This window comes from Mytilus californianus, unplaced genomic scaffold (genome assembly GCF_021869535.1).
Source record: "Mytilus californianus isolate M0D057914Y unplaced genomic scaffold, xbMytCali1.0.p SCAF_9, whole genome shotgun sequence".
Lineage (NCBI taxonomy): Eukaryota > Metazoa > Mollusca > Bivalvia > Mytilida > Mytilidae > Mytilus > Mytilus californianus.
The window spans coordinates 3,521,589-3,548,484 of NW_026262745.1; the positions used below are offsets into that span (position 1 = coordinate 3,521,589).

The 26,896-nt window shown below is 34.8% G+C and overlaps 1 protein-coding gene across 4 annotated transcripts in view; it reads right to left on the reverse strand.

Moving 5' to 3' along the window:
• The window catches only part of LOC127714875 (U3 small nucleolar RNA-associated protein 18 homolog), a 72,308-nt gene that overhangs the window by 21,501 nt on the left and 23,911 nt on the right, over positions 1 to 26,896 (reverse strand). The window contains exons 9-12 of one of the 4 annotated variants that reach the window (XM_052220910.1): positions 26,734 to 26,824; positions 25,621 to 25,919; positions 23,943 to 24,085; positions 21,471 to 23,004 (exon numbers count right to left, since the gene is read on the reverse strand). In XM_052220910.1, the coding sequence (XP_052076870.1) occupies positions 22,980 to 23,004; positions 23,943 to 24,085; positions 25,621 to 25,919; positions 26,734 to 26,824 (558 nt within the window). In that variant the 3' untranslated portion in view covers positions 21,471 to 22,979. Of the gene's footprint in view, positions 1 to 21,470; positions 23,005 to 23,942; positions 24,086 to 25,620; positions 25,920 to 26,733; positions 26,825 to 26,896 lie in introns of those variants that run through there. The other 3 variants (XM_052220911.1, XM_052220912.1, XM_052220913.1) reach the window with 3 other exon arrangements.

Consider the following 26,896-nt stretch of genomic DNA (forward strand, 5'->3'; position numbering starts at 1 on the left):
GAAACCCATCAACTATAAGAGGAAAACAACAGAACAACAGAAACACTGGACTGCAACGAAAACAAACGCCAACATACAAAGAAATGGACTATTTGACTTGATACAGAACATTCTAAGAAAAAATAATGGGTTGAACCTGGTTTTATGACCATGTTTAAAATATCGCTAAAATGACAACATTACGTGACAGGAAAACAATACAAATAAACGCAAGAACACTCAGGACAAAGAAATACATAAATAAATAACATAATAGTACATTACAACATGTAAACCACAGAATAACAACAGACACTAATATGAAATTTGAATTGACTTTGTTATGGTATTATTTTATGTATTTTTTAACCATGACAAGAATATTAAAATGGAATAGTGTTTGTAAGTGTGTAGTTATTTGTATTTCATCCGTCAGTTTTTCTTCTAAATCAAAACTGTGTATAAACAAAAAAATCCTGTGCATATAGTTGCTACAAACTGAAAATCATATAAATGAGATAGCTGATTAATTATCTTAACTTTTACATACATATAGAAAATCACAATTGAATTCAAACTACAAACGATAAGACATACCACAATATCTAACAAGACTTACAAAAAAGCATCATAACTAACTATATGAATGTTGGATGGCTTAATACAGAGACACGTCGTATATCAATGCGAAATCAACCTCGGCAAAAAAGTCATATTTGGGAATAGGTCACGTTCGGTACTAAGCAGACCAGACGACGTAGATGGTAAACCACAATCTTTGACGTGGTAAAATTGTCGTTAGTTGGTTAAGACACAGACACTTCGTATAGATCAACCAATTCGTGATGGTTTCCATAAAATTTACGGAGTGTCATTTTTAATCTTTCCTCCTCATAACTCTGTTGGATCAGTTTCTGCGTAAGGAGCACACTCCTGTATATGAAGTCCGTATAGTATAAACATGCACGAGCATAACGTATCAACTGGGATATGTAATAATATGTGATGTATTATTGGAGGATTGAAATTGACTACTTTCAAATGTCATTCATATGATATTTTTAATTAGATGATTTGTCATAAATGTATTATTATGAGACTATGCTAATATAAACAAAAAGAATTATAAGTATAGCAAAATCCTGCAAAAAAAGTGCATTTATACGTACATCATTCAAAATCTCACCACTTCTCTCTGTCAGTTTCAGAAAAAGTTAGTGATGTCGAAAAAAAATTTCACCCCAGACTATCTAAATGTTGACTGCAAAAACCTATTCTATTTATCAGCAAAATACAGAATAATGAAAACAAAATATTTTTTTCAAATTTTGCTCTAGATACTGTCTTTTGATATGAAGCAGCTCTGGTAGAAGATTTGTATGATGCCGACGTTACTGAAGTTCTAAAAAAAATATATTCACAAACTGAACCTACATATAGGTAGATGAAATCATAATGTAGGATCACTATATCTCCTTACTGTGACTTTGGCCGCAGGCTCGACAAAAAGTGGAATGGTGTAAAAATCGAAGAGACAGCAAACCTAAATAAGTTCAGCTAAATATCACTAATGAAACCCACAATATAAGTATTAGGTTAACAAGAAATTGATAATTGTTGAATCTAAAAATGCATCACACAGTATAACATCCTCCAATAAAGATTGATACAAAATTTCAGGAAGCTCTAATTAGTAGTTAATGATACAAAATTTATTGGGAGAGAAGACATTAACCAGAATTATCCTTTCTGCCATCGACACCAGATTCTCACAATGAATTTTATTAGACACGATCACATACTTCAACTTTAACACATAAATATGTCTCCAGTTTATTATTGATTAGTTAATTGACAAAATGTATATAAACGAAATTGCAATGAAATGCTCCCGCGGGGCACAGCTTGATACGACCGTAGAGGTCCAATCCTGGACAGTTTTGCCAAGTATGGGCACTACATTCAATCTTGATACAGCTCTGAACTTGAACTGTGATTAAATAGTTGACACAGCATAGGTTTCAGACACAGAATGAAAGTATCTAAAGAACTGAAAAAAATGAAATCGGACTTCTATCTATAATGGTTTAATATCCAAAATCACAAACAAAATTTAGTTAGATTCAGCATATCTAAGTACGCCAAGAATTTGATTTGTTTATTGATGGACAACATTAGCTAAGTTTTCAATATGCTCAATAAAAGAATTCAGTTTTAGCTGTATATAATTGATAGGTAACCTTTTATTGAAATAATTAATATTTGTTCTGTGATTGAATATTAATTGCTACAAGCGGGGTACAGATGAATGTGTATATGGTAGTTGAGGTTTATTTGTCATCAGGTGTTCATTGAAGTTTTTAAACATAATGTGACTTTTGTTGATGGGAAAGGGGAGTTAATTGATTTGTTCTTGACACTGTTAAACTGTTAGCATTTAAAAATGAATAGTGATAATTTAGCAATTTTAGGAATGAATGATGTAGTGAAAGTGAAATGCAGAATACATTTATATCTAAGTTATAGGATGATAGAATTATATTATAATCAACTGACGATTTTTTAAATTTGAAAAATTAGGGATAAAATAGTGGCATGATATTGGGCATGAATTGGTAATTGTTGTTTAATTCTAATTGGTTGGGGTTGCTTATTTTTATTAGATTTATGTAGTTGTGGTTAGAATTGTTCTGAGAAGTAGTATCAAAAGGTGACATTAATGTTGTGTGTTTAAGAGTGGATTATCATTAAATTGTGATTTGAGTTATTTCCCTTTGAACTGAACTGTCAATATGGAGGAAATTGTTTTTGCATATCACCTTAAATATGAGACATAATTATAAGCTACGTAAAATAGAGAATAGAAATGGGGAATGAGTCAAAGAGACAACAACCCGATCAAAGAGTAAAAAAACAGCCGAAGGCCACCAATGAGTCTTCAACACAGCGAGAAAATCCCGCACCCGGAGGCGGACTTCAGCTGGCCTCTAAACAAAAATGTGTACTAGTTCAATGAAAATGGACGTCATACTAAACTCCTGAACATATAAATGAACTAAAATTAAAAACATACAAAAGGCCAGAGGCTCCTGACTTGGGACAGGCGCAAAAATGTGGCGGGGTTAAACATGTTTAGTGAGATCTCAACCCTCCCCCTATACCTCTAGCAAATGTAGATTAAACAAACACACAGCAATACGCACAGTTAAACTCACTTTAAAAGAAGTCCGAGTCCGATGCCAGAATTGGAAACAAAAGAAACTAAGCAAAATGACAATGATACATAAATTAACAAAGGACTACTAGCAGTTACTGACATGCCAGCTCCAGACCTCAATTAAACTGATTGAAAAATTATGTCTTCATCATATGAAAATCAAGCACAATTCCACCCGTTAGGGGTTTAGTATCATACCATCATAAAATATATGAGAAGAACATAACCTGTATCATGCCAACAACTGGTTTTAGAATATATGTGTTTCATTTCCGATGCAAAGACCCTATGAGTGAATCAATATTAATACCAAAATATGTATTACCTCATATTAAAAATTGAAAGTTTTGATCATTACAGATCGATATACAAATATCCGTGTTAATGATTTATTTAAAATTTTTTTTTTACATTATTGGCAAAATGTTCGGGTTATGACACAAACCATTAGATCGTCGCTAATTAACATTTTTTAATATGTCACTGACTGCTATTTTGTCACAAGGTATGATGACATGTATGATTAGCCAATTTAATAATACTGAAAACAGAGATCTTAATTAAGTTTGGACATTCTTTTCAAATGTCGAAGAACACAAAGGTTAGGAAATTAACAGTACAATGTATGAAATACGTCATTACAGAATTGAAGATGAACTACATGTTTTACTAAAATGTCCACTATACGTACAGTTTAGACACATATTGTTTAATGAAGTTGCAAATTTTAATGTGGAATTTAACGTTTTATCAGATAATGAAAAAAATATTTTCTTATTCAATAACGTTAAAGTTTTTGAAATGTTGCCATAACCTGCTATAACATATTAATCAGAAGAAAATAGTTTTTTATATCATTAATTATGCTGTATTTTAATGATATTCTTAAGGAAGTATATATCATATATGATATGTACATTATCGAATTGTATTTAAATATTTCGTGTACAGTCTCTCATAAATCTTTTGATGTAATGTTTCTTGTTATACATGTATGTCTTATGTATCTGTATGAATATTTTATTGTGTAAATACCTGTAAGTGTATGAAGTTTTCCGAAAAAAAATGATGGGCGAAACCTAGTTTTATAGCTAGCTAAACTTCCCATCTGTATAACAGTTGTGTATAGTTCCGGCATATTGACAAAATTGTGTGATCAATCCAAACAAACATAATGAGTTTACGTAACAATTTGGGTCCAGAAGCCGAAATTGTGTTAACATACATCTTATATAGAAACAAAACTAGCAAAACAATTCTTTGTCAATAACGTGTAGTTTTCATTTATACAACACTGAGTCGATACCTCTGCTGGTGGAGCGTATCATCAGCTCAGTAGTCAGTACTTCGGTACTGACATGATTTATAACAAACATTTCTGAATAAAGGCAACAGTAGCATACCGGTGTTCAAAAGTCATAAATCGATTGAGGGAAAACAAATCCGGGTAACAAACTAAAACCGAGGGAAACACATCAACTATAAGACGAGAACTACGACACAACAGAATGGACATTTGTATACTTGTGCTTCTTGTGTGATCTTTTCTTTTTTGCCATAACCACATAGAATGGAAAAAATGTCTTTGTGTGTTGGAAAGAATGACAGTAAGGAAATTAAATGTATTATGAAATTATAGGAATGAAATAATCTTTCAAAATATGTACATAACATGAACTATGCAGAGATTCACTGTTGGGTTTGCTCAAATTAAATTTCCATCTGAATCCAATGTATTTATTAAAATTTCTTCTGAGTTATCTCCCTTAGACCATTTAGAGTGAATATCCTACTCAACAACAGTGAATGTCTCAGAGTGCAGATTTGATATTTGATTTTAATGTTGGACTCTGTCTTGCTATTGTATTTTATGTTTTCATGTATATGCATTTATTGTAAATTACAAATATGTCTTAAGGTGTCACAGATCTTGAAAAATTATACAGTTTTAAAGGAAAAGAATTCTAAAAGTCCCCTGATTTCACAAATATCATGGTATATTCATGTATACTCACTCATCATTAGAGTTATAAATATTGATAAAGCTAAACACATGCATGAAGGGTGATATTCTTAAAATAATTTCTTATAATTGTCAAGGTCTTTATACAAAGGAGAAACGGAGAGATGTTTTGAATTATTTAAAGTCAAAGAATTTTAATATCTACTGTCTTCAGGATACACATTTTACAGAACAAGACGAATTAAACATTAAAAATCAGTGGAAGGGAGAATGCCTTTTCAATTCATTTACATCCAATCAGAGAGGCGTGGCCATCTTTTTTAATGAAAACTTTGATCTTCAAATTCACAAAGTTAAAAAAGATGAGGGTGGAAACCTTCTTGGATTGGATATTACAATTGAAGAACAAAGAATTACCTTAGTTAATATTTATGGGCCAAATGTAGACACTCCTTACTTTTATCAAAAGGTGGCAGACATAATTGAAGAATTTGATAACCAATCTTGTATTCTTTGTGGTGATTTTAACCTAATTCAAAGTTTCAATCTTGACACTCATAATTATGTTAATATCAACAACCCAAAGTCTAGAGAAAAAGTATTACAGCTAATGGAAGACTTTCATCTAGTTGATCCATTTAGAGAATTATACCCCAATGTGAAAAGATTTACTTGGAGGAAAAAAAAAACCCTTTAAACAATCTCGTTTAGACTTTTTTCTGATTTCTGATAATATTTTTCACTTTGTTAGTGATGTTAAAATGGATAATAGTTACAGGTCTGATCATTCACCAGTGATCTTTTCTTTCAAGATTAATGAATTTATAAAAGGCAGAGGCCTTTGGAAGTTTAATAATTCCCTTCTTCATGATACTGACTATGTTAAAGAGGTAAAAAAACTCATAAGTACAGTAAAAGAACAATATGCCATCAAGATATATAGAGATGAAAATTTACAAAATATTGACAACTCTGAAATTGAATTTACTGTTGATGACCAGTTATTTTTCGAAACTTTACTCACAGAAATTCGCGGTAAAACTATTTCATACGCCTCTTATAAAAAAAAGGAGGGTATAAAAATTGAAAATGAGATTATTTTAAAATTAAAACAATTAGAAGAAAATGCACTAACAGAAGAAAATCTTGAAGAGATTGATCAGAAAAAAGCAGAACTTAAAATGTATAGACAAAAGAAGGTTCAGGGACAATATGTTAGGTCAAGAAGTCAGTGGATTGAAGAAGGAGAAAAACCTACCATTTTTTTTTTTAAATCTAGAGACTAGAAATTAAATTAATAAGACTATTCAAAAACTTACTTTAGAAAATGGTGTTATAGTGGAAGAACAAAAAGAAATCTTAAATCAGGCAAGGGTGTTTTATGAGAAACTTTATAAAATACAAGATTGTATGAAAAGGGTTGATTTAACACGGGACAATTGTTATAATGATATACCGAAGCTTAGCGAGGATGAAAAGCAGTTATTGGAGGGAAAGCTTAGTTTTTCTGAATTAACTGCAGCATTAAAGAGAATGAAAAATAACAAGAGTCCGGGATCTGATGGTTACACGGCAGAATTTTTTAAATTTTTTTGGATTGATATTGGTAAATTTGTCCTTAGATCTATAAATTTTGGATATGGGAAGGGCCAAATGTCTGTCACCCAGAGGCAGGGAGTGATTACATGTATTCCAAAAGATGGTAAACCAAAACGATTTCTTAAGAATTGGAGACCTATTACTCTTCTAAATTCTACATATAAATTGGCATCAAGCTGTATAGCAGAGAGAATAAAATCTGTTTTGTCAAAATTAATAAGTTCTGATCAAACTGGTTTTGTTCCAGGTAGATATATAGGCGAAAACTGTCGATTAATATATGATATTCTACATTTTACTGAAGAAAATAATATCCCAGGAATTCTCTTGCTGATTGATTTTGAGAAGGCATTCGATTCCATTTCTTGGTCCTTTCTTTATGATACATTAAGATATTTTAATTTTGGTGAATCAGTTATATCCTGGGTTAAAACCTTCTATAACAATATAACAGCTGCAGTGACACAAAACTGTTTTCTGTCAGAATTCTTCACTGTAGAGAGAGGCTGTAGACAGGGAGATCCTTTATCTCCTTATATTTTCTTGCTATGTGCAGAAATATTAGCCATTTTGGTAAGAAATAGTAAGGAGATAAAGGGTATTACTATAGATGATACAGAATTTGTACTTTCTCAATATGCAGATGATACATCATTGATATTAGATGGCTCGCCAGAATCGCTCGATGCATCTCTTCGTGTTCTCCAATTGTATGCTGAAATCTCGGGACTTAAGATTAATATAGAAAAAACAAGTGTTATTTGGATAGGTAGCAAAAAACATAGCCAGGATCAAATTTGTGTAAAGTGGGGATTGAAATGGGGCTCTAGTACATTTAAGCTCCTTGGAATTACTTTTTCAGTCGACCTAGATAGAATGATTAATTTAAATTATAGGCCAGTTTTAGATAATATAGACAACACTTTGAAAAAATGGTCAAAACAGTATCTCACCCCCTTTGGAAAGATTACCATTTTAAAAACTTTGGTCATATCTAAATTAAATCATCTGTTTCTATCTATCCCTAGTCCAGATGAGAACATGTTATGTAATTTAACAAATAAAATGTATGCTTTTATCTGGGATAATAAACCTGATAAGGTCAAGCGAGATCTTTTATGTCAAGATTATTATATGGGTGGTTTAAAAATGCTAAATTTAAAAGCATTTATACAGGGACTGAAACTTACGTGGGTAAGACGGCTGTATAATTCGAATTCAAAGTGGGTGAGATTAGTCTCTATTGTGGAGCAAATAAATTTTAGTGAACTAAGTTATATTGGGCCTATTAAAAGGTCATCAAATAAATTTTGGCAAGAGGTTTTTGATGCATGGAAAACCCTTAATCAAATTAGAAAACCAAGATGTATTGATGAAATTCTATCTTATTCTTTATGGAAGGTAGAAAACTTTAAAATTGGTGGTTCAAGAGTCTACTATAAAAACTGGGCAAACGCTGGAATTTGGACAGTGCATGACTTGTTAGATTATCAGGGCAAAGTTATGTCATTTCAAAATTTCCAACAATTATATCAACTTAGGCCAAATATTTTACATTATTATGGAATAGCACACTCGCTTAATGAGTGGTTAAACACGATCAATATTGAAGTAAAGGAGAAAAAAATTCAAGCAATACTACCTTTTAACATAAGTATCTTCTTTGAATCAAAAAAAGGTTCAAAGGACATGTACAAAGTATTGAATGAGAAATATATTACTTTTGCTGCAAAAGAAAAATGGGAGAACCATCTTAATATGACTGGTATTAACTGGAAAAATATACACACTTCGTGTACAAAATATACTAGAAGCACTAAGCTTTGCTGGTTCCAATATAGAATTATACATAGAATTTTAGGAACTAATTCACTACTTTACAAGATGAAAATAAATAGTAGCAACATATGTACATTTTGCAAAGAAGGACAAGAGACCATAGAACATTTATTTTGGAGTTGTCCGATGGTCGCCACCCTCTGGCATGCACTAAATATCTGGATTTTTGAAATGACAAATATTGAACTGCCTTTGAATATAATGATTATTCTATTTGGTATCTACGAAAATGTTAAATTGAATTTTGTTAAAAATAAGATTATTCTGCTTTCAAAATACTATATTTACCGAACAAAATTACAAGAAGTTTTGCCAAATTTAAATGCTTTAAAAAACTATTTAAAGGAACACTTGAACTTAGAAAAATACATTTCAATTAAAAACCTCTCTGTAGATGAATATAACAAATACTGGAGTCCCTGGGCCCCTATTATAGAATAAATAATAAATGTTGAATTTTGATTGAAACACCACTAACAAATATTGCAAGAACAAATAAGATTCCAATGTTATAAGAAAATTATTTATTTTCAACCTATTGTTGCGCCATCATATATTCAATTGTTGTTTAATTATTTAATACTTCCTTTGTGTAAATATGCCATTCTGTATACCTTTTGTTCATACATGTTGTGCTAGTCTATTTGTTACAATAAAGAAAATTCATTATAAAAAAAAAACTATAAGAGGAAAACAAAGGAACAACAGAAACACTGAAGTGCAACAAAAACAAACGCCAACATACATAGAAACGAACTATTTGATAACAACTGCCATATTCCTGACTTGGTACAGGACATTTTAAGAAAAAAATGGTGGGTTGAACCTGGTTTAATGGCTAGCCAAACCTCCCGCTTTATGACAATGTTAAAAAATATCGCTAAAATGACAACACTACGTGACAGAAATGCGGCACAAACACACGCAAGAACGTTCATCACAGAGAAAATTGTCCGTTTATAAATTTTAAAATTTTGAAACCGAGTTTCAACTCCCTCATGCAAAATTGACCATAGATGGATTTGGCTTTTTTAGGTACTTTTGGTCATATAATTTTTCAACTTCTTGGGTTCTTATACATCCTTGGCTTTCAAATATTTGGCTTCGGGCGTTACTGATGAAGGTAACTATAGTAAAGCGCTTCGGACACATTAAATCTATAACGTGTTGTTTTCATTTTTTACAGCACTGGGTCGATACCTCTGCTGGTGGACTTTTAGTCCCTGGGGGTATCATCAGCTCAGTAGTTAGTACTTCTGTTCTAACATGATTTATAACAAACATTTCTAAAATTGTCCGTTTATAAATTTTGAAACCTCAGGCAAAGTTGACCTTAGATGGATTTGGCTATTTTTTAGGTCGTATAGCTCTTCAACTGTTTCGGGTTCTTATACATCCTTGGCTTTCAAATATTCAGCTTTGAGCGTTCTTGATGAAGGAAAATGCAGAGAAGCGCTTCGGACGCATCAAATTTATAACTTGTTTTAATTTTTTTTAGAAGAATTTTGGTTGTGGGAAAATAATAGGTCAGATGCCATCTGAAAGCCCAGTTTTCAATGCATCCGATCCATCATGCAAAGATTGTAATAGCTTTGCTTTAATATTCTTTGTAGACGGTATACACTTTTAAATTCCAACTAATATTTGCTTTCAAAGATGAGTATCATTTGTGACGACTTTCAGACATGTCCTGCTAGGGTTTTCTATAAACCTACCTACAGGTTTTGGTAAAGGAGTTGAAAAAGACATTACAAAACTTACTTTTCCTTTTGAGCAAGGTGTGCTAAGAAAAGAGATGACTATTAAATAAGGCACATGCGACCTTCATATAACTTTGCATGGTCAGTCGGTCCAAACTGTACCTGTAAAAAAAGATGTAGGACTGTAGATTGATTGATTTTGATTGTTGCTTGCTTGCTTAACGTCCAGTGGCAAATATTTCATGTATATTCCAGATAGGAACACAGTAACAGCCAATAAGATAAGTAGCGTTTGCCAAACTGAAAACTGAAGTCATCCCGCTTGTCATTGATCCTAGTTTTTAGTCGTTCATCGACGTCAATTTCAAGAAAGATATTTAGATATGAGGCAGACCTTCTAGTTTCGGTAACATCCTAAATGTTGAGTTCACTGGGATATACGATATGCTAGCACTCACTAAAGTTTGGGATATTGAGTGACATGACATTATGAATGCAAGGCATATATCAACGTTAATTAAAGAATTTTGCAAGATGATAAACATTGTTGTATTTCATAAGGTTTCGTATAAATTATTCTACACATGAATAGAATAAAATCAAAGTGCTGGATAGCACCTGTGGAAAGTTTGCAACGGTAGATGTGTAATATTTCAAATAGGTTGTAAATGTGTAGATTGGGTGTTTAACTTTTTTTTCCGACTTGTAACATGATGCTGTTACGAAGCCTCCCAAACAAAGCTCCCATAATTAGTCATTCCCAGGTAGGGGTGGGAGTGACCCCAGGGGATTCGCCTTTTATTTCATTTGATTTGTTCTATTGTCCCGTACAAGAATATATATGGTTTCGGGGTGAGGATCTTGACCGTTTACAAGTTTTCAAAACAGGATGGGGTGGGGGTGACACCCAGGGACTCCCCCTATATTTCATTTGACTTGTTTTATTGTCCCATACAAGAATATATATGGTTTCGGGGTGGGGATCTAGACCGTTTACAAGTTTTCAAAAAGAAGGGGATGGGGTGACCCCTGTGGACTTCCTCTATATTTCATTTGATTTGTTTTATTGTCCCATACAAGAATATATATGGTTTATGGGGGGTGATCTCGACCGTTTACAAGTTCTTATACAGGGAGGGGGTGGGAGTGACCCCAGTGGACTCGCCTTTTATTTCATTTGATTTGTTTAATTGTCCCGTACAAGAATATATATGGTTTCGGGGTGGGGATCTTGACCGTTTACAAGTTCTCAAAACAGGATGGGGTGGGGTGACACCCAGGGACTCCCCCCTTTATTTCATTTGACTTGTTTTAGTGTCCCATACAAGAATATATGGTTTAGGGGTGGGGATCTCGACCGTTTACAAGTTTTCAAACAGGAGGGGTGGGGCTGATCCAGTGGGACTCCCGCTATATTTCATTTGATTTGTTTTATGATCCTGTGATCATTACTGAAAACCGCGTGTGTCTATCACTTACTGTTTTCAAGTTATAGTCATTTGAAAATTAAAAAAAAAAATTCCATAGGGTTCTATAGTAAATCCCTCCCTTCTGTTGGCCCCTCAAAATACCCTAAATAGACCTCAAGAAGAAAAATAATAAGAACTGAGCAAAACAATAAGTCTCCAAACTTTGTTTAGGAGACTTAATAGCAAGTAGTATAATTACGAATTTTGTTATAGTCCGATTTTCTGATGCCGATTATGTAATAGGCCGAGTTTATTATAGTCCGAGTTTGTTGTGGGCCGAGATGAGATACCGGGATACTTTCGATACACTCGGGCTCTTACGTCTTTAATAAACATTGTAAAAATCGTAGTAAGCGTCGAAAAATGTTCATTCATGAAGTATTATAAACACGGTATTTATTTTCTCTTCAACCGGAGGATGGGAGGAAACCCCTGAAACCGGGATTATAGTACTCCCGTTGATACGTCAGCGAGGTACACATGCAACAGATACCATAACACCAGCTCAGTCACTGAAATGCTGCAAACACTAAATTGGGCAAATCTTGAGAAAAGGCGAATAAGAACACGCATCATCTTCTTCTACAAAATCATACGTCATCTTGTAGCCATATACCCGACAGATCTACTCACACAATCCGATACAAGAACACGACAACATTCACATATTTATTCTTTCAGAACCCATACAAACCACTAAAGACTCATACAAGTACTCATTCTACCCAAGAACAATCTTACAATGGAACCTTCTCCCAGTAACTGCAGTTCAATGTACTACGCTTGAAAGTTTCCGAGAACAGATTCCAATATCTGTTCTCAATAAACATCTAAACATTTAAATAAATTCTACAATGTATATAGTTTTAACCAAAATGTATAGTACAAAAACAGAACAAAAAGAAATTAAATTTTTATTTTTGTATATTATTCACTGTAAATAAAAATTAGATCCCACGCACGCGCGGCATAGTAAAATCAGTGCCCGGCACGTTATCATCAGTATGTTGATGGAGTGCTGAATTATAAAGAAGAAGAAGATATGGATCTCACGCATGTCTGGGGAATACCGATAAAAGCATAACGTAGAAACTGCTGTCTCGTGTAGATGTGTATTGATTTTACTTTCCGCGCTGCGCAGATCCGCGAAGTAGTGTTTGTGATAGCCATTTTCAAAATGAAGTTGAATTATTTGAATTATCGATGAACATTCAGTACATTTTAATTCAAACTGTAAGCTAATCAAAATAGAAGTAACTCAAAATTTCAAAAGCATCTTCCTAGAATTAGTTGTCAAACACCATTACTACATTATCTAGGAGTAGAACACATCCTAAAGTAAGATAGTCTGTCACTTCCGGTTTGAGGCCGATGCCTTAGGAAAGTTTTTTCTTTAGCAAGCTATAGCAAACTTTCCAAAAACAAGTGAGAATAGGGGAGTATGATTAGTACCAATTGGAAGAGCAACGTTCATGGTATCAGAATAGAATAGCAACTTTCATAACTTCATAATCAATTAACTAATACAATTTTCTCCAATCTAACGATCAAATAAATAAATATTTACAAACAACAAAGATGATTTATCTTTTTATTAATATATCACTTGCATATGATATAAGATATTAATGAATTTTAGGATAATAGCATAAATGTTAAAACCGAAAAGGGGAAAATATGGTAAATCCAACGAAAACATGTTGTAAATGTAAGTGACTATCTATAGTGTGATAAAGTAACCCTTTTACTTATTTATATACACTTGGTGTGAAAAATATATTGTTCCTAATATTCCATCTATGTTACACCCAAAGTGGAGAATAAGTTATTTTGATTATGCCGGAGATGGTTTTGTTTTTATCCAAAAGTATGTTTTTGTGGATTAAATTTGCTGCAACAGTGGACCTTTACCATTTTTTGTTATTTACCTCAACGATATCAATGTCGGGATAATTTAGATTTTACTTGGAGCACTGAATGTCAAGCAATTAATAAATTCCTTGTTGTTATAATTTTCATTCAGAATAGTTCCTATGACATTTCAAAAAGTGGCAAATAGATGCATCCAGGTTGACCTAAATTGAAATTTATACATCAGTATGCAAACAAAAATCGATTTACTCCTTAGTAATATATTTTTCTTTACCTCTTTAGATGGTAAGCAAACTAAGTTTCACTGATATTTAACTACCATGTAATAATTATCAATCATTTACACGTTTCAAGAAAATTTCCTGAAAGGAATGAGAGCATCAAGATTACTGCTGTAATACTCATGGAAATATTTCTGTGAATTAGGAGATAACTGTATTGTATTTTAAGTTCCGACAGAATCAATTGCTGATTTGATGGTCGCAAATTAAGTTAACTGGCGACGCGTTGATGCCGTTGTAGCTTAAAATACAATATTGTTATCTCCATTCTAATGAAACTGATAGAAAACAACGTCAAATCATACATTTAAAATCTGTCATATGTCGTCTGCACTTGCGCGTACGTTTTCATAGCATAATTGTTAATTGATGCCATGAAAATTGGTAACGTTATCAAATCAAAATGAACGTTACACACGATGTTGCATTAGAATACTGCGTATTCTATCAAAGGATCGAGTAGGTTCGACAATGCACTAAAATGAACCCTATGTTTAGCTAATATTTCAAATCAGGATTCATTGACCAATAATACAAAGAATCATAGCTAATAAAATGACTAGATAGGAAATATGTCTTTTTGATGAAAATTTACATACTTTTTTCTACCTATGACGTCACAAAAAGCACTCATTTTGATTTTCCACAAAAATTCAATGAAAACGGGTAAATTTCCCTAAGAGTTTTTGGAGTGAAACATAGAGAGCATGCATCGACAAAAAAGATCTTTTAATATATGTTTATTAAGACATTTTGCATATCTGACTTTAATATTTAGTTTGCAAACACATGCGCTCTACATTTCCTATGCCTTAATTTGGATGAAATCCAGACGTTTTTAGTCAAATTTCGCAAAAATTTCTATTTGAGACCTATTTGGGATGTAAAAGACAACGCTTGAAAATATAATTATGACCAAAAAAATCTATTCAACTTTCCCACGTGTCTTTTTATCACCTTTAATTTCTTTTTATCTTGAAACCTTGAACTCATTAATCAGGCTGAATATGACCCTTACAGAACTTGCTCTATTATTTATTCACTACACTATTTTATATATTTCTCTATTCATGCTTGCTGTAAAAGGACTCTGGTTAGTTTGATAAATTTTTGAAAAACCGCATATTGTTGTTACCCTTTTACCGAACTGAACACATGTTATTCTGAACTATACTTTTTTATAGGTTACAATTCATATAAAAATAAGGATATGTGGTATGATGAGACAACTATCCTCCAAAGTTCAAATGAAGTGGATGTAAGCAATTATAGGCAACCAGACGGATCTCAACAACAAGAAAATCCCATACCGTATGGTTGGCTTTAAAAGGCCCTGACATGAAAAATATGAAACAATTCCATTGAGAAAACTAATGGCCTTATTTATAACAAAACACTTTATGAAAAACAAATATGACAGACATGAACCAACGACAACCACAGAACTACATCAGATGGATACAAATATAAATAGATCTAACAAAAACACTGAGTGGACGTGGACGGGTACTTATACATCCCCACAACCAAGACACTAAATATATTTAGATAAAAGTACAGATCTGAGAGTACTCGCAGTCACTAATTTTTAATAACACATTTCAATTACAACTTGATGTAGCTCTTAACTGGGATACAATTTAAAGTAGTTAAGTTGTAAAATTAGCTAAAAAGTCTTAAATAAAATAAATCTCATGATCAAGTTGAAAACAAAATTACTAAATCACAAAAGGAATGCAACACTAAGAGAATACAGAAGGGCAATCAATGAACAAAAGACAAATTTAAAGAAACAGTGATCCCGAAAAAACAGGTGCTACGTCCAAGGGAGAACAGAACTTGCTTCTTGCAAACACTTGCTGTGAAAACAATTTGATATGAAGACAAGCTTTTGGTTTTAAAATTTCCTACATAAAGGCATTTGCCTCATTGTAGTTACAGCCCTGTAATAAAAGTGAGGTAAGTGTTCCTGAGCCAATATACCTCAAGTTAAATGAAACCCATTTTCAGACATTTCAAGTGTATTTAAATAATATGTATACCTTTCTTATTAAAAGATTTGGGAAGTGTTTCCCGAATTTTTTTTAAAAAAAAAGATGAATTTTATGAAGAATCTGGTGCCACCTCATACTTTCGAATAGCATTTATAAAATGGTTTAAAGACCTGCCGAGTTATTCATTTTCAATACATTGTAAGTCAGGTTATTTATTTTCGAACTACCACAGAACAAACCATTTATTTTTGTGATTATCAAGGCTGAGTTATTTATTTTCCTGCCCCCCCCCCCCCCCCCCCCCCCCCCGAATATCAAATGGTTGTCCCCTTACGATTCCCTTTAATCATTGTGTAATGATGTATTAAAGGTTGCAAGCATGGGTTCAAATCAAGTGCAGATCAGGTAATGGTCTTTTTTTGCAACTTCTATTATAGAAATATTTACTATGATTTAAACATCAAAATGATTACAGGAACTACCACAAGTAGAAGACCATAAAACTGACCATATGAAACATTGACTCCCTACAGAGAAAAAGACTCACACACAAAAAACATTTGAATACTTTGTTTAATACCATATCTTATACCTTGACTGAAGGATGAACGTTATAGTAATAAGAATCAATAATAAAAGGTATCTTCTTTATCACTGAAGGAATTGAAATGTCACTCTAAATGTTTTTGAAGTAGTAAGGGCATATGAATAATATTTGTGCACTTGACTTTTTGATAAAACAAATAAACCTTTTTCATGATATATTCCTAGAAAGATATTTTCAAAATTTGCTTCAGACGCTATCTCTTAATCCTGAAGCAACTGCTTCCAAAATTGTTAGTGTAGTATTCGTAGGGTTAGTTTTAGGTCATCAGACAGACCATCTAGAGATGTCCGAAGAACTACCCAGAAATCCCTCTCTTCCGGTAATGAATAATGGCTATACAGACGACATATATCACTGCAGAGCAATCCGGCCGTTCCTGACTGCAGGAACGACCATCCAAGGTATCTATTGGTATTTAGATATACTCGGAATCACAACATTGGCGCTGCGAGCACTTATTTGCGTGGTGCATTGCAATTAAGAGCTCGTTTTGTGATTTGAGGCGACGTTCGCTTCAACAGTGTTTCCCGCGGAAAAGGATTCGGGGGAAACCTTTGCCGATCGTTTTTTGTTGTGTAATACTCTGGTAGAGAATATTACATAACATTACAGGGGTTTTGCAGCGCGGTAGAACCCCTGTTTTTTGTGTAGTATTGAGTATTTGTTGTTTTTTCGTATTTTCAAGACGACTTGGATCACGTGACTTGGGAGGAACGGGGAACCAGTCGTGTTGTTATTGTTCTGTTTACCTCTGATAACTGCAGACCAGAAGGACGGGTTACCAGTCGTATTATTGTTCTGTTCGCTTCCGCTACTAACCGCAGACCAGAAGGACGGGTTACCCAAAGCGGAAGTATTTGTTATTCAATAAAATAAAATAAAATAAAAACATCTGTATTATTAAAGGTGTTGGTTGTTGTTGTTTATTGATAAATAAATAAACTTTGTTGAAAATCAGTGTTATTGTTTACAGTTACAATGTCCATTATAAACATAAACACTTGTAGCTTTCAAGAGTTACTTCAGCTCCCAGGTATAGGAATTAAAACTGGGGAGCAAATTATGGACATAAGGGAGGGCAAGGGCTTTGTGACTGAGTCAGACCTAGCCACAATTTCCCATCTACGAGTGACAATTGCCCTCTTGTCCAGACTTGACTTCAATCAAAATTGGGGTGGCCAAAATAGTGGGCCACCACCTGAGGCCCAAGGCAGGCTGATGAAATGTTGAGCAGGGTTAACACACTAATAGATGGGGGACACGTTGCCTCACAAAGCACCCCATCACGGGTACATGTCCAATCAGCATTTAAGCAAGAGGCATGGCATCAGGGGCAAAGTCCCGGGCCCTGGGGTGGGCCCAGTCAGATGGACTCTGCCTTTCTTGAGTGTAGCCCATATCCCGAGGATGCTGGAGCTACACCTAAGACCCCCGAAAATTGGGATGGGGGATACAGGGAACAAATTACAAAAAATCATGCGGAGTGGAGTCAACCCATTATGGGTGACCCAAACCAAGGTAATCCCCAACATCAAGGGAGTAGTATTAAGACCAAACAGCACTGGCCAGGGGAAGCCAGTGCATGGGACAAAACCGTCCCAACCAAAAGGGGCGCACCTTCATACCCCATGGGTCACACAAGCAACTATGCAGGTCAGGGGTCAGCACCCTGTACCCAACCAGCTCACACTGATGGGGGACAGTATGAAACACCCCGCAGTAGGTATGGTAAGTGGCAAGACAATAGGGGCGAGGACTCCAGACAAGCTCCAGCCCCAATGTATGAAGAAAGACCAAACAACAGGGGTGAGGACCAAAGGCGGACCCCTGCCTGTGCCTATGGGGATAGGCAATCCCATAATCCGTACAACCAAGGGTATACACCGGTGCCCCCACAAGGGGTCACCACCGGGGGGAGCTACGGGCAACATGCTTACCCAATGCCACACAATGAGGATAGGCCCAGGGAAAACATAAGGGGACCTGACAGCAGAGGTGGGGCACGAGCAACTTTAGGTGCAGTCTCTAAAGTTAGCAATGCCCCAAAAAATATTAAGTATGACGGGAAGGGCAACTGGCAGGCCTTTTTCACAAAATTTGCAAGGTACGCAGAGGTTTGTGAATGGGGTCCGCAGGAATGTAAAGACCAACTTTGCTGGTGCCTTGAGGGGAAGGCCAGCGAGTATTATGCCCTCATAACGGAAAGAGACAGGGAGGTGAGTTATAAGGAGCTTGTGGAGAAGCTCCACAAGCGCTTTGGTTTCAAGGCACTCCCTGAGACCGCCCGGGTCCAGTTCAACAATGCCCGGCAAGCCCCTGAGGAGTCTCTCGAGGACTGGGCTGATCGGGTGTTGTCCTTGGCTACCAGGGCCTTTAGAAACCTCCCTGATGACTATATGTATGAGCAGGCCGTAATGCGGCTGTGCCAGGGTATTGAAAACAAAGAGTTGGGGGTGCAAGTCCCAAATCTCCAGCCCCAAAGCATAGAGGCCGTAGATAAAATACGGCTATTCCAGCACAATACCCAGGCAATATATGGGAAGCCAACTAGGCGTGAGGTTAGGCAGGTAATGGGTGGCCGGTATGACGACCACCCAGAGGTGTTCCACGAGTACCAGGTACCGCAGGTAAGGGCTACTATGGCCCCTGAGAGGGCCCCAGCGAGTACTTGGAAAAGTGAATTGGAAAAGACCAATAAAAAATTTGAAAATAAGTTGGGTCAAGTGCATGAGAAATTGGATGACATGATGGACCAATTTAAGAAACTCCTCACAAGCCCCATTGCAGGAAGCCCCTCACCGGGCAGACAGACAGGGGCGGAAGGTTGCCACCACTGTGGGGAGAGGGGCCATTTAAAAACGGATTGTCCAAACTTGGGAGGTAAGTCCATCTCAGGGAATCCCTCCACTCATAGAGGGCCTCCATGGGAGGGAGTGTGCTACCACTGTTTTAAGCCTGGACATGTAAGGAAGGAAGGACTGTCTAGATTTCCAGGGGAGGGATAAAACTGTTACCTTCATAAATCAGTCAAGCAGAACTGCAACTGGACCATTAAACTTCAACGGGACTACTCAGGAGGCCGGAGTGAGTCCCCGCAAATGAAGTTAGGCCTCTCAGAAGTTGCGTCTGTACCCCAAGCCAGAGTAGCGGAGGTAGCTATAGTGGGCCCAGGGGTAGGTGCCAGGGACAGGGAGGGAAACAGAGAACCGAGTGTGTCGGTGAAGGTTAGAGCAGAGATTGAGTCAGAGCAGTGCTCCAATTCTGACAAAGAGGCAACTCCTTCAGGCGGATTGGACTGCTACTTATTTAAATGTCTTGCGGACATATTGAGGCATGGTGCACTGGAGTTGGTCCAAAGCCTCCTCCCAGGTGGGTATTTGTTGGTGGAGGAAATCCTTAAAAGGCACCCAGGCTTTGCCGGGTACTCTTTACAGGATATTCATAAACTGATCAAGGTTGATGAGGACAGGAGGTTCACTTTAATAAAGGACACAGACAGTGGTTGTTGGAAAATAAGGGCCAACCAGGGGTATTCCTTGATGGTGGATACCCCAGCCATACCATTAGTAGAGAAATGTGAGGTGCCCCAAGGCAACTTAGTTGCTCCAGCATTGCTCACAGGGGATCTGGAGGGTCCAGTAGCCAATATTATGAGGGAACCCATAGGAGCTATCTTGGCAATTGAGAATAGCAGTAGCATTCACAAGGTTGCTGCCCAAACAGAGACAACTTTGGCAAGTGATGAGGAGGCCCAAGAAAGTTGGGACTCCACCTCAGACGATGAGGTAGAAGGGGCCAGTGATGAGAAGATAGTCACAGTTTGTCCGCAATACCAGGATTCGACATGTCCTACTCCTATTGTTGACGGAGGAATGACTGACAATACTGAAAACAGTCATACATCTCTCACTTTTGAGGACCCTTCCTCAACGGGAGAAACTGACAGAAAGGCCGCAACTGAAAGCAACCGTCCGCTCTACAAAGAAAAAGTTATTACTGTAGAATCTTTATTAGACAAAGAATCTGCATACTTTAATCCAGACAATCCAAGTTTGAGTTTGGGGTCACTTTTGAAAGCAGATAATGTGGGCACTAATTATTTTAATCTGCAGCCGCCCCCAGTAGACAGTGGGACACCAGTCTTACGTGTGACCATTGCCAGTTAGATTGGGTCCCACCAGAAGACAGTGGGACCCTGGAATTCCCTACCTTAACAAAGATATATTTACAGTGCAAGGGAGGAAAAATGAGACCAAACTCTTCACAATGGAGACGGGATCAGCACAACCTCCTGGGTCCAACTATATAGAAGACTTGCAGCCACTTAGTGTCCAGGGCATAGTTTGTATAAAGGAAGGGGAGAGTTGGCATACGATTCAGAGAACAATTCACAGTTGGCTGGGTTCCCAATTTGTTGGGAACCCATTGCACTAACTTTTTAGTGTATCAGTAAACCCGTGAATAGGGTCTGTTTGGGGGGTAGGTTGTATACTTTTTTGTAAATTGTTGGGGGGATAGGGTGTATACTGTGTATTATAAATTGATGCATATTTTCTCTAAATTGGGTATGATTTCCGTATTTTGTTAATTTATGGCGAAATTCACAGGGCCCACCTCAGTAGAGGGGGCCTTATTAATAAAACTGGGGGGAGTGTAGTATTCGTAGGGTTAGTTTTAGGTCATCAGACAGACCATCTAGAGATGTCCGAAGAACTACCCAGAAATCCCTCTCTTCCGGTAATGAATAATGGCTATACAGACGACATATATCACTGAAGAGCAATCTGGCCGGTCCTGACTGCAGGAACGACCATCCAAGGTATCTATTGGTATTTAGATATACTCGGAATCACAACATTATAAATTTCCATGAAGGTTTGACAAAATTATAAATGCATAATAAACTTTAATACCAGAATGAATTTAAATGCTAAATGCAAAAAGGTTAAGGTTAAGACCACAAAATTCAAAATCCCTATCTAATCAACCAAATTTTGCTAATTTCACAGCTTTCTAAATATTTTACCTTAAGTTTAACTTCATAGATACCAGGTATATATCCTGAATTGCACATGTATCATCTTTCTATATGCCAATTGTCAACCTATGTTTAAGTCTTGTAAGGAAATGCTCACGTTCAGAAGTCAAGTACTGCTAAAAATAACCCATGGTTTTCTGGAAATCTTAAATAAGTATACTATGGAGGCATTAATCCTCAATTTTTAATGCAAACTCATAGACAAGTAAATTTTGGCTCAAAATGGTTTACATATATTTCTCTTTCAACAAAAGTTTCATTTCTGCAATTTTTTTGGTTAGTTTAAGTAAATAATGACACTAAAAAACCACTATTTTTTGTCCGGGAAAGGCTGCTTTTACATACGTTCTTAATTGTAGTGGGTGAATTGGTGGTCTGACACCTTAAGTCTATTAGCTGTGAAAAAAAAAACTATACTTAAAAATTTGACATTGGTGATGTATCTAAATAATGATGAATCTTAAGTTTAAGATTAAAAAAATATGCAGGTTTGGCAAAGATATTGATGTTTTAAAACAAACTTGACTATCTACAATGTACTGGATCTAAATGTTAAGGCTTTTACAGAATCTAAGAAATGGTAAGTCTTGTCTTCATAACTCTAGTTGCAGCAGAGACATGAAGGATGCTGGTATACAACTATCAAGTACCGCCCACTATCAACCAGAACCATCAGTGTATAAACAACATCTGTGAAACCTTGAACTTTAAGGTGGACATTTTATTATAACCATGCCATACTATGTAATAGTTTCAATAATGATATAAAGTATCTTTGGAATCCTGTTAGTATTCAAAAGATACAATGTAAAGGATTTATCGACTTGGATACAAGTCAGTTGGATAGTTGTAAAATACCACATCAACTTATTTTTACATCATTTTACTTAGATTTAATTTAGTAAAATATTGTGACAGATACACAGACAACTTGTACTTGTTGTGACTTCAATTGATTTTAAAATTTTAAATGTCAATAAAAGTGTAATTATACAATATAAACTATTTAATACTTATACTACTTAGTGTCCAAGTGCTGGAAAGTATCAAATAACTAAAACAATTTGCATCACTAACTAACAATTATTCATTTTCTTGAAACACTACATGAATAATAAGTTTTAAAAAGTCACTGATAATACACGTATTATAAATATAACATTGCTTATAGTTTCATGTTCATTGCTAAAATGTTCATGAATGTCTATAAATATACAATTTCCAAAGTTCACTTCTTTATGGTAATAAAAATGGATATCTGTTCTCCATAGTATCAAACATGTCAAATAACATTAAAGCCTTAAACAGGCTTACACAGTACAGTGTATGTTGGATCTGGCCTTATTGGATGTTCACCGATCTTCATCTTCTTTTAGATGACCTGCATGGCAATTGTTCTTTTATAGATATTACTACATGTACTAGTAATTGCTGTAGTGCTTCACTCTACAATTAAAGATATATTCTGTATAAAAGATGCAGCTACAACAAAATGATGGCAACGGCATTAAAATCCAAACTGTACCTAATTCAGAATCAGGTATAATTTACCTGTAGCAAAAAAACACATAAAGTATACCTATAAAGCATTTACATTAATTCACAGTCACTATCAAGTAAACAGTTAAAAGTAATTGATAAAGATTTTGTCATATTCCAGCTGACATCAATACTATAGCAATACATGACCCTTGAACCAGACACTTCTTGCAGACACTGACAGGTAGAGGAATTAATATGTACATAAAAAACTCTCATTTTGGGTCTAATAACTCCAACAAAGGTGACCATTTGTACAGATTGTATATTCATTTATAGGTACATACATGTAAATGAAAAAATTTCATAAAATAAATTGATTTTGATTCAGATTAAAATGAAGTTACTCTTATACATAAGTAGCTCCGAAGTAAGCATTTGATTGGTTACAATCTTTTTCCAATTAAGAGACAACTGTTTTGTATTTGAAACTTGGCCTACGCAAAATATGGGTTTTTCTGTCGCAATTTGAGTTTACCGAGCGACGCATGGTATAAAATTTGATTGAAGGTGAATCTTTTCCTTATTAACAGGCTTGTTTCAAGTGTTTCATTCAAAATTTGAAATTCATGAAAAGCTCAAAAATAAAATCACTGCTTTAAATTTCCTTATGAAAATATAGTATGAATCTTTATAACATTTTTTTATACTGCATAGATATCAAATTATAGACTTAGTAAAAGGAGTAATTTGAGTATCCAATGAAATAAAAAAGTTAATTTTACATAAATACCAAAATGACAGAAATATTTTTGTGAATTTATAACCATAAATGTTGAATCTATGAAATCACTACATTTTTACATTTGGATATAAAACTGACTTTTGAACTATAAAAACTGTACCTGTAAAGTAGGGCTAAACCCTTGTTTGTGCCCACTGAAAAATAACCACTATTTCTGGAGAAGTCCATACACAAAGGGATGCGTAATTTAGCATCTAGTCTATCAGGAAAATTAGAGAACACTGTCTGTGAAGGTACATGTACCTGCAATACAATTTATAATTTGTGTGTACAACCATTTATTTTTGTTTGTGTCAATATGATATTTCAGAAAAAGAGAGCGCTGCAATCTCTATAACTTACAAACATTCGTCATTTCGAGGCCTTTTACTGCATGCTATTCAGTATTATCATGGGTTTTGCTTATTGTTAAAGGCTGCATGGTGACCTTTCCTTACTTACTTATATGTTTTTTGGTCTCTGGTGGAGTGTTGTTTCAATAGCAATCAAACCACATCTTCTTATTTGTATATTGCTTTTGTAAAATATAAACTAATGTCCAAAAGTAACTTAACAAAGGATATAGCCTGATTGTGTGAATCTACTGTCATTAAGGTCTGATTGGTGGGAGAAAATCATTGGTAAAACAAACAACCAATTGGTGGCCTTCGGCTGTTGTGTGCTCTTTGGTCGGGTTGTTGTCTCTTTGACATATTCCCCATTTCCATTCTCAATTTTATTTAGCCTGATAGTGTGAATCTACTGTCATAATGATCTGATTGGTGTGATAAAATCTAGGGTAAAACAAACATATAGCCTAATAGTGTGAATCTACTGTCATTATGATCTGATTGGTGTGACAAAATCTATGGTAAAACAAACATATATCCTCATTGTGGACATTTAATATAGCCTCATTGTGGCCATTCAGCTCTTTGGTCAGGTTGTTGTCTCTTTGACATATTCCCCATTTCCATTCTCAATTTTATCATTGTGGACATTAAACTTTGAAGGGCACCATCAATAAAATTCTATTGATATAAATAAAACTAAGCGATGTTATGCTGATATTCTATCACATACTGAAAGAACATCAAGTTTGGTACCGTTAATGTTATTACAAATTTCCATACTAAAAGTAAAAAGCCAGGTATCATATTGACTGCTGGCTCTTTATTTCATTTTAATACTTGACAACTAGGGCAACAGTGTTTTGCTCATGTTTTCATTTGCCTTAATAACACTTGAAAAAAGCATAAAATAAATCTATAACAAGGAAATCATAAATATGATAAAATTAAAAATACATGCTTTTATATCCATGCCATTGTATGCACTGCTCTTTGATTTATATTATTTCTGTTTAGCTAAAGAAATAAAAGCAATCTTATGCTGTGCTGTTACACCACAGTCCCAGGTTAGGGGAGGGTTGAGCGCTCACAAACATGTTTAACCCTGCCACATTCTTTATGTGCCTGTCAGGAGCCTGTAGTTCAGTGGTTGTCATTTTTGTTTTTCGTAAAATGTTTTGTTTTAAATTAGGCTGTTAGTTTTCTCAATTGAATTGTATCATATTTTTCATGTCAGGGCCTTTTATAGCCGACTATACGGTATTGGTTTTTCTCATTGTTGAAGGCCAAATGGTTGCCTATAATTGCTTACATCCACTTCATTTGAACTTTGGTGGATAGTTGTCTCATTGGCAATCAAACTTCATTTCCTTACTTTTATATAAATGTTAAGGTTTATCTTTATAATTCACATTTGAAACATTTACACCACTATATCATTATACTTACTAATTTTACAGCTCTTTCTGCAGAATCTGAACACATAGCTAATATTTCTGATGTTGAATTAAATATTAAGTTCGTACAAGGTGTGGTTAAATTCAACAATGCTTTCAATGGTTTAGGTGATCTAGATTTAAGACACACTGATGGTTCGTAAATGTTCACCACACCACTATATGATCCACATGCTAAAAAATTATGATCATGAGAAACGGCAATAGACATGCCTTTTGTACATCCATCGTCTATAAATCTGTGAATACAATCACGTGTCTTCATATCCCATATATATACATCACCATCATCTAAATTAGAACCATCAAATTTATTTCAGAAATGTTACATATCATTTACCATCTTTTCTCATGTGCATGTTGTTATCAATACACACGTAATTCTTCAGTTGAAATTTCCTTCATTTCATTAATATTTTATAATATTTAACACTAAGAATTTTTGACAATTCACTTAAATTCTCCATTCTTACATTTTCATAATCCTGTCATCATAGTAGATACCAGACTTTATTTTCAAACAGATAGCCAACATTAGAGGAAAAACAATAAAGATACCAAGCTTATAATTTGGTATGTCAGATATGCCTTTCGTCTACATAACACTCTTCAGTGGCACTCTAGTCAAAACATTTAAAATACCAAATAAAATAAAAAGTTCAAGAGCATAAAAGGATTTGTGAGTAAATAGTACTTCTTTCTCAGCAAATATAACATAAAATATGTTAAAACAAAGAATAAAATCTGGAAGATTATACATGAACAAGACACATTAATAGTAATGAGTGAGATGTGTTGAGGAAAAGAAAAGACATGTTTATGAACAGACTACAGTTTTTATTTGGTCTTCAAGCATATACTTCCTGATTCTTTTGGTATAGGTATAAGGTGTGCCTATTTCATGTTTTCTTATTCATTTATGGTCAAGGTCAGATCATATTTTTTTCACTTTAAAGCCCTTGCAGCTTTGACAAGTATCTTGATCACTTACAGGAAAGGCACTTCTGCTTGTATTACTGCCTGTGAATAAACAAGTACCATAAAGTTTGTGACCATGAACTCACGTAAATCAAATTCAAGAAAAGAGAATGTGACAAGAAAGTACCTCCATATGAATACATTGTACTTCCATCTTGTGAAAAACATATACCACCTACACTACCATTCATCTTCTGTGTATAGATCCATTCTTTTGACTGAAAATATGAAACAGAAGATTTATCACATTTTTTTATGGTTTAGCTTTGGCTATTTTAATTCCAAACAGT